The sequence below is a fragment of the Ursus maritimus genome, unplaced genomic scaffold (assembly GCF_017311325.1).
Source record: "Ursus maritimus isolate PB19 unplaced genomic scaffold, ASM1731132v1 scaffold_13, whole genome shotgun sequence".
In the NCBI taxonomy this organism is placed as follows: domain Eukaryota; kingdom Metazoa; phylum Chordata; class Mammalia; order Carnivora; family Ursidae; genus Ursus; species Ursus maritimus.
Genome location: NW_024423675.1, coordinates 31,415,602 through 31,431,467, shown reverse-complemented (window position 1 = coordinate 31,431,467; position 15,866 = coordinate 31,415,602). Strand labels below are relative to the sequence as shown.

Here is a 15,866-nt window from a genome sequence, read left to right as displayed (position 1 = left end):
TCTGTGAGCATTAGCATATATGAAAGAAATAGTAAAATAGAGTTAAAATAGAGCTATTTCTCTCTTTTTAAAAAGCATACTTGACTAGAAATAACAAATTTAGAATAACAAATTAAGTTTAAAATCTTCATAATCAAGTTGCCTAAGAAACCATGTAATTCTGACAATAAAGTTGGATTCGTTCATCACCAAAGAGGCCATAGAAAAAAATGCTAACTTGATTAAAGTGTTTTGTGACAGTATATTGAAAATCAAGATTTAAATCTTTTCATGACTGTAAAGGAATTAAGAACCACCATAAGCAAAATGTTTTACATTTAAGAGTATTGTGACAACCATCTTTTAAAAGATATGAGGTCATTCTCACCAAATATTAAAAACTGTGGTCAAGCTTAAGCTTGGTGTATTTTAGGGGCACCTGGGTGGCTCAGTCGTTAAGTGTCTGCCTTCGGCTCAGGGCGTGATCCTAGAGTCCTGGGATCGAGCCCCGCATCGGGTTCCTCCTCTGGGAGCCTGCTTCTTCCTTTCCCACTCCCCCTGCTTGTGTTCCCTCTCTCCCTGGCTGTCTCTCTCTCTGACAAATAAATAAATAAAATCTTAAAAAAAAAAAAAAAGCTTGGTATATCTTAATTACTGGACATCTTTTATTCTGAATATATTCTTAAAAACTGTAAGACACTATGAAATGTATAGCTATTATAGAAAATATAAATGAATTTATTTATTATCAATGGTAGTTTTGTTTTATTATGTGCAATTCAACAAATAGAAAAGGTATTTTCTTAGCTAAAAAAACATGTTCTATCCTTAATACTGCCATACTTCCTGGAGATTAAGTAGTCTAACTATAAGTAGTTACAGATTTATTGTCAATATATTAAAATAGAAGAATCTCTTAAGAATCTTTTATGAAAAATATGCAATGTGGTTAAATAATTCAGTTGAGTAGTGAAACATGTCAGTATCTTTGCAAATAAATAAGTTTATTTAATTTAAGCATAAACTTGCAAGTGGTTAGGTTTTTAAAACTGTACAGTTAAGAATTTTAGAGACCTGTGGTCATTTCCAAAATTTTTTTTAAAAAATGAACATACCTGTGGAAAATACACCTGAAATAGATTCTTAACTTTGATAGAATTTTATGTTCAATTTTCAAAATAAGATAGAGAATTTATTACACAATGATAAAATATTCCCTTTAAACAACATTGATGTGTTTTATAGACTTTTGTTTTTTGTTTTTCTATATTTATATACACGTATAAATATGTACATACGTACGTGTGTGTATGTACGCATGTGTGCATTTTCTCATAAAATGAGGTGCTGAACCAAAACAGCGTAGAAGTTAACGGTCTTTGCTAAAAGGACCATCTAAGAACATTTTATTCATTTTGGTTCCCAAACTAAGATTGCTAGATCCACTTTATGATGTTATTAAAAACTATTTAAAGCATGTTAAGAACTACTTAATATTTCATCAATACATCATCCAATTGCTTATTAAAATGTCTGTGCCACTGTACATTTCCACCAGCATGAGAGACACAATAACTTATTAAGATTAAACTCTTAACATATATTAGGAGCGTGCTGAGCACATTAAGCTCATTTAAATCATCATTAATCACTCGAGGAAGTAGGTGCTATTGTTAGTCTCCATTTGCTGCAGGAAAATGGAGACTTGCCCACGGCTGGCAATCTCAGAGGCTAACAGCAATTGCTTCAGGTCTGTCTGCCTCAGACCCAGGCTCTTCACCACCATACCATATTGCTTTATTTTGGCTAATTCAATAGTTGGAAAAAATAAAATATGTATTTTATTCACATTCTCATTATTTTTTTGAACATTTGTTTTTCCTCCTTTGTGAACTATTTGTGGGACGCAAAGACGGAAGAAAAATTATGAATTTCTTTACTACTTACAGCTTTGACAAGTCCTTGAAACAGGCACAGTGACATTCCCCTAGGGACACAACTGCCTGGATGTTGACACTTCACTAAGGGCTAAAGGCAATCTTAGCTCGACCCCCAGGATCCTGTAAGTCTGCTTTAACATATAAAAGTTCCTTTGGAAACTTTCTTTATCTCTACCCCTCAAGATATATGTTGGCAGTCATCCTCCAAGCATATGACCCACTGATAGACATCTGAAGGGTCTCATTGAGTAAGGGACAGGCGGGGCTAGGCAGGGAAAGACAGGTAGGGGGCTACGTGATCAGGCTCACAGAAATGCCAGAAATGCTGAGGCCTAATGACACCAGAGATAAAGGAACAAACCAAACCACCCTGCCCTGGGCGCCAGAGGCGGGGTCTTCTTAGGGCAGTCGCAGTGTGACCGACCAAGAATAACCAGACCCCAAAGAAGAAGCGGTCAAAGCTGTTATCACCAGTCCTTACTCAAACCAAGACGTCACGATTATGTGAAGGCCACAAGCTACCTGATCAGTTCTAATTAAAAGACTGGCAGTGGAGGCCCACGTTGACAACCCTGTCAGGACGCCTCTCACTCCTGAGAGCTTTTTCTGTATCCTTGTTAATAAAACTATCGCTTTACTCACTCTCCTTTGTCCGCAAGATTCATTCTTCGAGTCCGTCAGACAAGAACCTGGCTCTCCCACTTCAGTATCATCTCTTATTTATTTTTTAATTCGAATACTAAGACCTTTCATATTGTTTTATTTGAATCCTTTTATATTGTCTAAGTAATTATATTTTGCTCAATTTTTATCTTTCTTTTGTTTTATATAATGAATTCTTTCTTAAATAGTCAAACCTAGAGAACTTTTTCAGAATAGAATTTGTAAAAGAGTATCTGGGTCAATTCCCTCTTGTAATATTTGAGGAGAACCAAGGTCACACACCCAGCTACTTGCTAATCTCTGAGTATAACCTGGAAGGCAGCAGGCAAGAAATACACTATGTTAACATTATATACTACCTGAATAGATTGGAACGTCCAAAAATATTTATTTCATTACAATCATTATTTTTGAATTAGATCACTTTTTTACTCTTTCGTAGGATTTGGTTAGAATTGAAATGTGTGATGGGGTTCTTGAGTGAATCGATCAGTGGGTTAAGCAGCCAACTCTTGGCTTTGGCCCAGGGTCCCTGGATGGAGGTCGGGCCCTGGGATGGAGGTCCGCAGGGAGTCTCTCCTTCTCTCTCTGCCCCACCCCTGCTGTCACATGCTCTTTCTCTCTCGTGCGCGCTCTCTCTCTCTAAATAAATAAATAAATAAATCTTTTTAAAACAAGGAATTAAAATGTGCTGCTATCTTGTTCAACTAAAACATAAAAAGACCTAAAAAATGTATGCATAAGTGATATAAACTGCGCAGAGATGTAGTGTATCTGCTTGACTTTCTTTTCAGTGTTACCTAGATCCAGGAAAATAAATACAACCGAGCAAAAATCCACCAGGCTTTTCTTGGCTTTCTCTCCCTCATTCTTACTTGGAAAAAATCTTGACCTTAATCCAAATAGGTGCCCAAGGATTGAGTATTACATCTGCTTTGCTACTGGTCCTGCTGTGAACTTAGATTTTGCTTTTTTCTCTGCTAGATGAAAGTGAGGAGTAAATGATTGGCAAAGTGATTCCCAAGGAGGAAATTCAAACAATTGCCAAAAGCCAAAAATAATTTTATTTCATGCTATGCCTTTCCAATTTGTTGTCTATAAGCATAAACGTTTATGATCTAGGATTCATTCTATCCCACAGGATAGCATATGATTTTGTAAGTTTTCTTCATAGAAACCTGTGTTCCTATGAAGGTAAAATAGGATGACATAAGCAAAGTATGTTTCCAAACAACAGCAAAAATTCTCACACTCTTTATTCCTGTTTTTGCTTAAAAGAAAGAGATCGTGTGAGTCATTATGGAAAACAACCACTCTTATAACTCCTGTTACCCCACACCCCTTCCCACAGTACTCCAAACACACACACACACACACACACACACACACACACACACCCCAAGAATTCAGCCCCAAAATACAAGAAAGACAACTTTGTAGAGATGGGTTTATTTATAATAATGTAATATTAACATTTTCTGGAAAATACAGTAAATTGTAGGAAAGACAAATTCAAATAGGGGGAGTAAAGCATTTTAAAATATTTTTGTTCTTTATAACTATTTGATTAAGCAGAAAACAGTATTAACAGAATCCTTCGGAGCTGCATATTAATGGAAGGTAAAGAACTGTCTTGTAAAAAGTAACATTTTTTTTTGTCTCTACACTAAATGGTTTCAAGTGTACCAAACTCTTTACATGGAAAAATGCTTTCCAGCAGCATCCTCGGCAATCTGTAAAGATGATCTCCTGTTGCCAAATGGGCTTTGAGCTGCTTCCTAATTTACTTTTTCCTCAGTTTGTTACTTGATGTTACACATACTAATGTGCCATCCTAGGCTAATCTGACTTCAAAATCCTCACCATGCCTGTGTTTCAATTTTCCTGTTCCTCTTCTATTACCCTCCCAAACCCTGAAATCAACCACTTCTATTGTTAGGAGAAAAGCATAATATACAAAATACAGTGCCCATAAATAATATGCCTGAAACGAGTTTGTTTTCCAGCTGATACTCGTGGAGCAGATTCTAAATTCAGGGCGTCTTTCAACTGTTCAGTAGAGAGAGAACCACTCCTACTTAAGTTGCCTAGGCAACCATTTGGTGCAAAATCTGCAGTTAAATTTTTTTCTCTCATGTTCTATTTTTCTAGACCTGGGTAATTTTTCCCCCTTATTTTCCAATATCTATTCCTCCTCACATTTCTCTTTATATATTATCTTTAGTATTTCTTCTCCTCTTGCTTTTTCTCTTATTCTTTTCTTCTGCTAATTATCCAAACTTTCTTTCCCTTAGGAAAGAGACCAAAACAAATATTTTCCTTTAAAGTTGGCCTGTCAATTACCATCTGGTTACTATTTTGTTCCTTTTTAGAAAATCAACTGTAGACCTTTCATACGGAAATTCTGCTCACTTATGCTAAAAATCAACTGTAGACCTTTCATAAATTTGGAAATTCTGCTCACTCTAAAACTCAATTGTAGACCTTTCGTAAATTTGGAAATTCTGCTCACTTACTCTAAAACTCAATTATAGACCTTTCGTAAATTTGGAAATTCTGCTTACTCTAAAACTCCATTGTAGACCTTTCATAAATATGGGAATTCTGCTTACTGACGCTACCGGAGCGTGGGTGAGTACCAGCTTATTAAAATGAGGAAGTCTTCATCATAGAGACAACAGTGATTCAGACTTTAATTTCCACATCCTTCTGCTTTCTCTGAAGGCTGAGGGCATTTGAAGTGCTATTTCTTAAGCAACAGCAAAAACAAACAATGGGTGAAGAACCTTTGATCTGAGGAGAGATCGCTTTTGTTAGCAGATTGCTAGTTAGGGTGAGCTAGATTTGTAAGAATTCGATGAAGGTTCGGGGAGGGGAATCCGTGAATGCTGAGCAGTCATTGGTGTGGACTGAGGTTTCTCACAGCTTCCGGATCTGGTTCTGATGTGGACAGCTTTTTGACAGATTTAGCTAGTTTTGGTTAGTTGCCCCCCATTTCTCATTTGACTAAGAATAGAACATAAATATTTTCATTTCTATAACTTAAAGGTGTTTGATAACTTTCATCTTATTGCTTCGCTACTCAAAACAACAAACAGAATACCTCTCGGAGTGAGTTGCTATTGCCTACAGGGCAGGGCCCAGATGCCTTGGCCTGCCTTTCCCAAGTCTCTAGAATCTGTTCCGAATCTCGTTTCTGATTTTATTTCCCATATCTGCCACTGCTCTCTGTACCTCCTTGCCAACCACACCAGCCCATTTCTCTCCAAATATGCCATGTGCAGTTCTGTCGCCTCTCAGTCTTTGGTCATAACTGAAATGCTCTTCCCATTCCACCAATTGCATTGTCCATCATTTGCAGCTGAGCCTGTATTCAGGGAGGCAGGAGATACTCTGAAAAGAGCATCTGGAAAGGCAGCCACTGAGGTTTTCCCTCCTCTCCTTTCTGACCGTTGTTGCCAAAGACCTCAAATTCCAGAGCCATCTAAGAATAAGGACCAGATGAGGTGAGGAGTCATAGATTATTTCAAGGGGTGAAAGTCTTAAGAAAGGGGGAAGAATGTCCTTATGGTCACTAGCCACTCGGATGAGGTGACTCCTTCCCAAGTGTATTATGGCGTCTCAGGACACAGGGAAGTCAGACATGTGTTAGTGCAGAGCTGCCAATTTCCGTATCTTGAAGAAGCAGGGAGGGAAAGTGAGGATAGCTTAGAAAGGCACTCAATGCAATCAAGTTGAGTAAGCGAAAGTTTTACATAGTATTACTTGTTAGGGAAACTCTGATCATTTCTTCAGTTAATACTGAGAATTTATATTATCACTCATTTCTTGAATATGTAGACACACAATGTCCGATCTGCCTCCTCTTAGCTGGAAAATGGAAATAAGTAGCCAGAAAAAAATTAAAACAAACAAAATATGAATTTGTTTGAGAGCTTAAAGTATATGTTCTACTACGCTGATAGCCAGTTTCATTTCTCAAGGTATCTCTTAAAATGAGCTTGAAAATCAGAAACTATCAGGGTTACATTAGATTTAGAGGACTTCTAAATAACTTCATTCTACATACAAGAAAACCGAAGTCCAAGAAATAAAGAATGCTTGTATTTGAAAAGAACTTGTCAATGAAAAAGAACCTTTCTCTTTCGGATTTTCTGTTCCTCGTCATGACAGAATCATCCAGCCCACTGGTCCTCACTTTCTGCTACTAGCTGAAGTGACTGCTAAGCTATCTCCTTGGGTCTATGGCCTCTGATGGAACAACCTCCCCCCCAACAAAGCCTCACAGCATCTCCTGAGCAACCGGCTGAACATCCGTTGCTGCAAGGAAGAAGCTGTTCCCACCGGCAGAGTGGGGCCATTCATTTAGTCAATTACCAGTGGGAGACAAACATTTGGGGAGGGGGCCCAAGGCTCGGGGACAGCCTGGAGGCGGCGGCATTTGAAGGAAGAGAATCCCAGGGGAAGATTCTCAGGGCTCAATTCTGCAGCTGCTGAACATTCTTCAAATGGACTTTGTTTTAAAATCTTACCTTTAAGCACACCCTTGACTTCAGTCATTATCTTAAACATTTCACTGGCCCGTGCCTCAGTTTCTTCAGTTGTAAAATGGGGACGATAATGTCTACATCAGGGATATGAGAATTAAGAGTGCGTATGTTGGTAGAGCACTTAGAAAGTACCAGCCATATAGTAAACGCTGGGTTTGCTCTCCTTCGAGAAGATGATATAAGTCAGTGGTTACAAGCACAGGTACTGTTCCTGACCTGCTTTGGTTTGAAACTTGACTTTGCCATTTACTAGTGTGATCTTGGGCAAGGACTCCTCTGGCCTGTTTTTTTTTTTTTGTTCAGATGTTGTGCTGTTAAGAGAAATAAATGAACACACATAAAGCCCTGGTAACAGTCTTTAATGTATGTTAAGTGTTAACAGTTAATGCATATTAAGCATTATTTCTCTGTTCCCCTCCCTGCTCACCCACATGTGGCCTGTCACTGAATTGGGAACTTGTGTCCAGTGACAACACTGCAGAAGTATCAAGAAGCTGTACTCAGGGCTTCTTACCCCCAGCAGGGACCTTGCCAAGACTACTTGGCCAGCGTCCCCTTTGTGCACTCAACTTTCCCACACAATGTGCAAGGCAAGTTATGGGAAAAGGTTCCCCTGCTTCCCTTCCTGACCTTGGGAGACCAGGAATGATCACTTCATTAACCCACATTCTATTTTCATGAGACCCATCTTTCTCCTAAGTGGAAGAGAAACTCTGAAGTGAGAGAAGATATTTTTAATTAAATCAAGAAAAAAGCCACATATTCGAATGCCATTTACTTGGGCTCAAGCTGCCAGGGGCTTCTCAAAGTCTCAAAGCCACAGCTGAAAATAGTACTTTTAACTTTTAAAAACATCAAAGGCCAGTTCTGAATCTAAGATTGTAGAGAATTCAGAACTGTTTCTAACTCTATTTTAATGAATAAGACATTTGTGCATAACCATCTTAAATTTTAAAAAAGAGAAACCCAGTCGACCCTCTTGTACAGACAAAAGAACTCTTTGTTGCATGGAAGAAAAAGTTGTAGTCTTATTTCTAAGAAGTGTATTTTTAAGATGTATTAGAGCACCCTCTTTTGGTACCTGAGAACATAGGGTGTCCTAAAAATTCAATAGCCAGAGAGGAGCACACTTTCTTAGCCCATAATTCTATACTATCTCAGAAAAATCGTGTCTGATATACTGTAATTTTTGTGTGTTGTTGTTGTTGTTTCATTTTTTTTCAAAATCCTGAACAACACACAGAGCAGAATTGGTAAAACCAAACAAATCAAAACAAAACAAATTGCAAACCTTAGGAAAACGGATTAAATTTGACACACGTGAAATCAGTAAGAAATGCGGTGCCAGCGCCACCTAGTGTCAGTTTTGAGTAATTCTTGCAAATGAAAAAAAAATTTACCCCAAAGAATATAATTTAGGTTATATTTAGGTCACAATTCTGCAACCAAATTCACATTTACTGACTGACATCTCCCTTCTTTTTTTCTATTGTTCTCCACAATCTTTATAATACCAAATAATGGAAATGTTTTAAAAGTGAATTTTTTCCACTGACATCCAAATTAGGTGAAAATTTTATTGTAAAACTGGAATGTTTGGAGGTCTAATATGTCTAAAGCACCATGAGAGCCTTCAAAGAGCTATCAAAGCACATTCCATACACTCTAAAGTGGGGCAAGACTTTTTTTTCTAATTTCTTGCTCTGAGAATGGTTCCCCGAGGCCTCTGTAGGGATCCCCCCACCTGGCGCTTCAAGTGCTTCTCTACCATCGCGGCCAATTATTACTCAAACCCCAAAATAGATCTGCACGGAACAAAGGTGATCATTTCATTTGCCTGTGTGTGGCCCTACTTTTAAGATATTTATGGTTAGTTCATGACAGAATATTTTTGGGATTCCCACAGATTATCAATGTGCCCTTTCCAGTCCAGAGGCAGCCCCAGGACAAACGTGAAATGCGTCAGGTTTGGGTGTGGTCCCTCTCTTCTTTTCAGTGCACCCTCTATGCCTCTGCCTCATTTCCAGGGTATAACCTCCCACCCAAAAGAGCCACGAGCTCCTCACCAATTTCCGTCTGTCAGAGTCCTACAAGTTAGTACGAATTAAACGGCAATTGCACTTGTCATATAAAATCTTTCCTGGAAATAAAATAAAATATAAATGAATGAATGAATGAATGAATAAATGCCAAACAAATAAATAAGATTCCTGGTGCTAAGACATAGGTGCCTCCTGATGGCTAATGTGCTATGCTGCCTATATACAACTTCTCCATTTTTTTTTTAGGAATCCTGAGTGGAATTTGGAAAAACTTAATAAGACTGGCAGATAAGATGGTTTGAACAGAGGGCCTTTTTGTGCCAGAGAGACAGTGCACATCCTGGCTCTGAGATCCTCACCCCAGGTCACTGTTGCTACTTTCTTACTTGTGTGAATTCCTAAAGGCACTTTCCGAATCCGTTTTTTTATCTGTAAAATGGGTAACATTAGCAACTATTTTGTATGATCAGGGGGATCTACTATGGTACTTAGTAAGCACCACTCAAGGAATGGCTATATAATAATAATTATTATTATACAATACATACATATTATTATCATTATTCCTATTGGTATGAGCTCAATAAGAAATCTGTCCTAGAATTTTAACAGGGAGCAACAACACCTGTCCAGCCTTTTGTTTGAGCCGATGCTTCCGTTTTTAAATAGCTGCAGATTTTCAATGTTCAATAAGAATTGTCATCAATAACTCTGGAAAAAATGGAATCCACTCTGATCAATCAGTCCTGGTTTTAGCTAAAGAGTTGCTGCTCATGGAAAGAAAAGACAGCAAAGGAATAGGAGGAAAATGTACTTCGGCAAATAACAGAGAAAAGAATAGACATCCACTTTAAAGTCTCTGCCACTCTTTATGCTCAGGCAATTATTAATAATGATAATAGTAATAATAGCTTTTCTACGTATCAGGCATTTTCCTTAGCACTTTACTAGTATTCATGCATTTGATTCACATAATTCACCATTTTACACATTGAAGAATTTGAAGCACAGAGACTAAAATAACAAAGTCATGACAGCAAATGGCGGAACTGTAATTTGAATTTGAGGTGTCAGGTAAGGCAATAGGCTAGTGTGCTTTGGTAACTCTTCCTCTCTCTCTCTCTCTCACTCTCTACCACCGTCATCTGCCCAAACTGGCCAAAGCCAACTGAGCTGGCAAAACTGAAGCTAATGTACCATTTCCTTTTGCAAGTAGGACACCTTGCTCTGTAGTCCCTCACATTCTAAGACAGTTCCAACCCTTCCAGCCCAGATCACAAAAAGATCTCTTGGCACATGGCACAGAATGTTTTTTTGTTTTGTTTTGTTTTATTTTGTTCTGCTTTCTCCTCTTTTATAGTCAGGTTTCCAAATAACCACTTTATAGCTCTATCATTCCCTCTTGTCCTGGTTTATCTGACAGTATTAATTAAGACTTTACAGCTATTGACTAAAGCAAGTGGTTTATAAATAGACAATGGCAAAAATGGACTTGGAGACTTTCTTTAATGAGCCCCAACTAGATAGTTTTGTTGACACTGTCTTTGACAAGACGGCAAAGGTTCTCCCAAAAAAAACCTGATTTTTTCAAAAAGTTGGTAGGCAAATTCAATGTTCCCTTTAAACTACAACTGATCTCTCATTCTCCTTTGTCTGGAGTCCATCTTTGCAAAAAAATAAATAAAAACAATAAAAAATAAATAAATCCTTTCATTAGTAAATATTCAACAAGGCTGATACCTTCTGTAACCCAAAATATTTATAAATATGTACATAATGGGACATGTATGTGTGCATTGTGATGAATAAGAGATTTAGGATATATGTTTGGAATGTGTGTCATTACCAGCAATAGTGAGGAAGGACATGGCTTCATTTCTTATCTTCTAATTCTAAATGAGAAATAAATATCATATAATACTATGACCTAAGAGTTGTTAATTTTTTCTTCTACATTTTCATGGAACAAATTACTCATTTAAATACTCAAAATTCTGTTTTGTTGCAGTAACTGTCATAAAACGTTAGTGAGTTGACTCCTTGTTAAAGGATAATATCGTCACCTGTCAGCAACTCATTAGCATGTCTGAATTGCACTAATATGGTAATTACCATGAATCGTCAATTTCCATTATAGTGTCTTCTCCCAGCACCAAGAACTGGGAATGTTTGTGAAATCACACAGGAAGACAGAAAATAGCCAAATTAACGAATCCAGCTGCCCACTACCTCTGCTACCAGAGAATAATGGCAAAGCATCTGGAATAAAAACTGTGATGATGTTAGACAATATTTATTAAATAACTATCCTTTGCCAGGCATTCATCAAGTGTTTTACATATACTATCTCATTTACTACTTCCACTCACCCTACAACTTACGTACTACGCTTCATACCGTTCTACAGAGGATAAGCTGAGACTTGGAAATGACGTAAATTGTGCAAGATCATGCAGCTAGTGAGTAGCAGAGCTAGAGTTCAAACTCAAGTCATAGGGATCTCAAATCCACATGCTTATGAAACTCAATACCCAAAACCCAAATAATCCAACTTAAAAATGGGCAGAAGACATGAATAGACATTTTTCTGAAGAAGACATACAGCTGGCCAACAGACATGAAAAGATGCTCAACATTACTAATCATCAGGAAAATGCAAATCAAAACTACAATGAGATATCACCTCATACCTGTCAGAATGGCCAAAATCAATAATACGAGAAACAACAGGTGTTGGCGAGAATGTGGAGAAATGGGAACCCTCTTGCACTGTTGGTGGGAATGCAAGCTGGAGCAGCCACTGTTAAAACAGTGTGGAGGTTTCTCAAAGTTAAAAATAGAACTACCCTATGATCCAGCAATTGCACCACTAGGTAGTTACCCAAAGAATACAAAAATACTAATTCAAAGGGATACATGCACCCTGATGTTATAGCAGCATTATCTACAATAGACACATTATGGGAACAAGTATCCATTGACTGATGAATGGATAAAGAAGATATTATATATATATATATACACACACACACACACACACACACACTATTTAATAACAATGGAATATTACTCAGCCATGAAAAGGAATGAAATTTTGCAATTTGCAATGACACAGATGGAGCTAGAGATTATTATGCCAAGCAAAATAAGTCAAAGAAAGACAATTATCATATTATTTCACTCATATGTGGAATTTAAGAAACAAAACAAATGAGCAGAAGAAAAAAAAAGAGAGAGGGAAGCAAATCAAGAAACAGACTCTTAACTATAGAGAACGAACTGATGGTTACCAGAGGGGAGGTGGGGGATGGGTAAAATAGGTCATGGGGACAAAAGAGGGCACTTGTGATGAACACGGGGTATATGTAAACGTTAACACTAAATTGTACTACCAGAAACTAATACTATACTGTACGTTAACTAACTAAAATTTAAATAAAAACTTAAAAAAAAGAATGAGGCAAAAAAACCAATAATTATTTCAGAAAGTGAGTCTTTATAAATGTAAGAAAACAGGGGAGCTATGAACACTCAATTTGATGTTGGCCATCATATTTTTATAATGTATCCAATGTGTGTAATTCCTTCACACAGATCAAAAAAAGAAATTATTGTATAAATACTAAATATTTGGACAATAGGAATGATCTGGCAATTCATAGACAATAAAGTACTAATGCTTAATAATAATATAAAAAAATCCCACGTGCTTAACAGTTTAACTCTACTCCAGGGTTTCTCAGGCTCAGCACTACTGACACGCATAACCAGATGATCCTTTGCGGTGAGGGTCTCCCGGTAAGATTGCAGGATGCTTGGCAGTTTAGCAGCATCCCAAGTCTCTGCCCACTAGATGGCAGTAGCGCTTTCTCTCCCTGGCGCCCACCGTAGTGGCCTCAAAACTTTTCCAGATAACGCCAAATGTCCTCTATGAGCCCAAATTATCACTCTCCTGCAAGTTAAAAACTACTGTTCTACTCTAATACTCTTTATACTGTTTACATAATAGCATGTCATTCAATAACTCTCTGAAATATAGTTTTAATGGCTACAATACATTTTATTGAATATTAATTTAGTGCTACACTTAAGATACTAATTTAGATTCTTCTACAAAAAAAATTGTATTTGAGCAAACAATTGGGTTCTTTGAAATCTACCCCTCTGGTATATTAAGTTAGACTTTGCCAATGAAATAATACGTAGGAGGTGATTTATACTATAAGTTTATTAACGTCCTCCTTTAAAATGTGTCGCCATTTTTCAGTTGGTATACTTAAGAAGATAAAATTAAGACTTGTATCAGTAACAAGTTTCTTGAACAGTGAAGAGTTTATTTGATTACTGTATACAGACATGGCCTAAGTCAACAATCAAATAAAATATAACAGCATGCATATATATCTGAAAATGAAAATAAATTCATTAGTCCATTTTTTAAAAATTCAGAGTTTTGTTATTTTCCTAAAATGTCTAATAAATCAAAATTTACTAAAACTTTGGTTTTGTTTTTGTTCCTTTTAAAATATATGCTTAAATATATATTAAAAGCAAGTATTTTGCTAATTCTAACTACAACATTCATTAAATATTTATGGATTATGTTAGCTACTTTAGGAAAGATATAAAAATTAAGGTCTGCATTCCTGAGGAAATCATTTTAGAAACAAGTCACAATACACAAAAGCCCTAAGAATAAAAAAAGACAGTATAAAGCAACTAGTAAAGTGTTTTGTATAACTCATATTAGAGAAAAATATATGCACACACATACACCGAAGTTAAGGAAGATAGCGAAATTCATTTAATAGGCATGTTCCGTATAAACAATTTGTCACAAATTTTGTGTTCTAGGAGTCTACATGAAAAATCACAGTATGCATGGGCTAGAAGCAAAATGCATCAAACAAAAACATACTAGAAATATATTTAGGTTGTCAAACTTTTGCAATTTTTTCAAATCCTTTTAGGGTTTGGGGGAAAATGGTGCATTTTTGGTGAAAAACAAATATTCTCTATGTATTTATTACTATTATTCCTTCTCATCAAAAAAACCTCATAATGTCCTACAAATTCCATAAAGTTTTAAATGAATGTGTTTGCTTTATATTTACCAAGAAATGGGTTATCCATTACCGTAAAAATGGAATTAAAAATACATCTGGCTAAGTAAATCCAAAAGAGAGCAGTGGATTTTGTTGGGTTTATAGATAATGATATGTATTTAAGTGACCATACATTCTTAACCTTTTCCTTGGGTGCAATTTGGAAGTAATATGCCTTTTAATAACCTACACTGGACATCATGGTTGCATCCCAAGTGAGTAGCATCACAACAAAATTGTCTAATACGCACGTGTTGCTTAGGGCTGCAATGTTACCATAATTTCTACCAGATCAAACCTCTCAGGAAAGTAGAGCCACCAAGTCTTTCAATGTACAGAAATTCAGTACTTTTGATAGTTTTTGAGACTTCATTTTTCTTCTTTCTTCGCCTTTTCCAATTGCCTTTGTGTTGTTTCTTCATTTTTCTTTGTTACATCTAAAAAAAAACCAAATAATTTCATTCACTTATAGAATATAGTGAAATATATTTCATATTATACTGGAATGAAACAGTTGGGATTTCCTTTATGCACCCTAATCATTTTCTCCTTGATTCAGACATGCTTTGCCCTCAATCTAGATATGGACATTACACAAAGAAAAGAAATATGGGTCGGTTTGGGAATCTACATTCTCCTAGTTACCTTTCTCTCCTATTCTCCAGAAGTAGTACACGCCAGGCAGTCTCCTGAGGTATTACTGCTATCTCCATGCATAGACTAGTCCATCCAAGCACAAACAGGTTAAGTGACTCGCTCAAAGTCACAGAGCTAGTAAGTGCAGAGACACAATTTGGACCTCACCAAGTGGTTCCATCGCCCCACCCCTTTAATGATCTCCCCATAGTGCATCACACCCTCTCCGACTTCCTCACACTTTCTACTCCTGTGCTCCTCGGAGATGATCTCACTTTCTATTTCACAGGAAAAAGAAAAATCAAAGCCATCCGATAAAAGCTCCCTCGACTTTCTGCCACCAAACCTCTAAAACCCCATCACCTGTACTTATTCCTTCTACCCTCCCTCCTATTACAATGGAAAATGTGCTCTTCAGGACCAGCTACACAATTTATTGAAGCCCAGTGCAAAGTGAAAATGGAGGACCCTTGTTCAAAAGATACAGAAAACTTCAACACAACAACAGTAGGGCATGACATGAAGTGCAAATCTCTTCTGAGCCCAGGGCCCTATTCAATCACACTCACCCACACCTTTGGAGCCAGTCCTGGTCCTGCTCAGACTTTCCAGGTCTATTCCTTCATGATCGGGGATCCTATCCATCTCTGCCTCATCAGGAAGCTAACTCTGACAATCACCCCCGCCTCCCTTTCACCTCACTTTCCCTTTCTCCTGACTTCTCATTTCCTCAAGTCACTACCAACTTCACACCAACAAAGGCCTTCTTTCAACCACAATTCTTCCACATGCTGTCTTGTCTTTTATCCTTTAAAATGTATCATCTTTGCTGTCTCCATTCTAAATGAAAACTAATAAGTCTCTACTGCTTCCCCAAAAGTGCTTACTGAAATCATCACTGGCATCTCTGGAGTTAAATCTGATGGACTCTATTCAGTTCTTCGACTTTCA

At 37.1% G+C, this 15,866-nt stretch overlaps 1 protein-coding gene across 19 annotated transcripts in view; it reads right to left on the bottom strand.

The window, feature by feature from the left end:
- Positions 1–13,955: 13,955 nt before the first annotated feature.
- PKIB (cAMP-dependent protein kinase inhibitor beta) overlaps positions 13,956–15,866 on the bottom strand; it is a 190,157-nt gene continuing 188,246 nt past the window's right edge. For all 19 annotated transcript variants that reach the window (XM_040627738.1, XM_008691148.2, XM_040627750.1 and 16 more), the window contains one exon: positions 13,956–14,716. In XM_040627738.1, the coding sequence (XP_040483672.1) occupies positions 14,649–14,716 (68 nt within the window). In that variant the 3' untranslated portion in view covers positions 13,956–14,648. The remainder of the gene's footprint in view (positions 14,717–15,866) is intronic.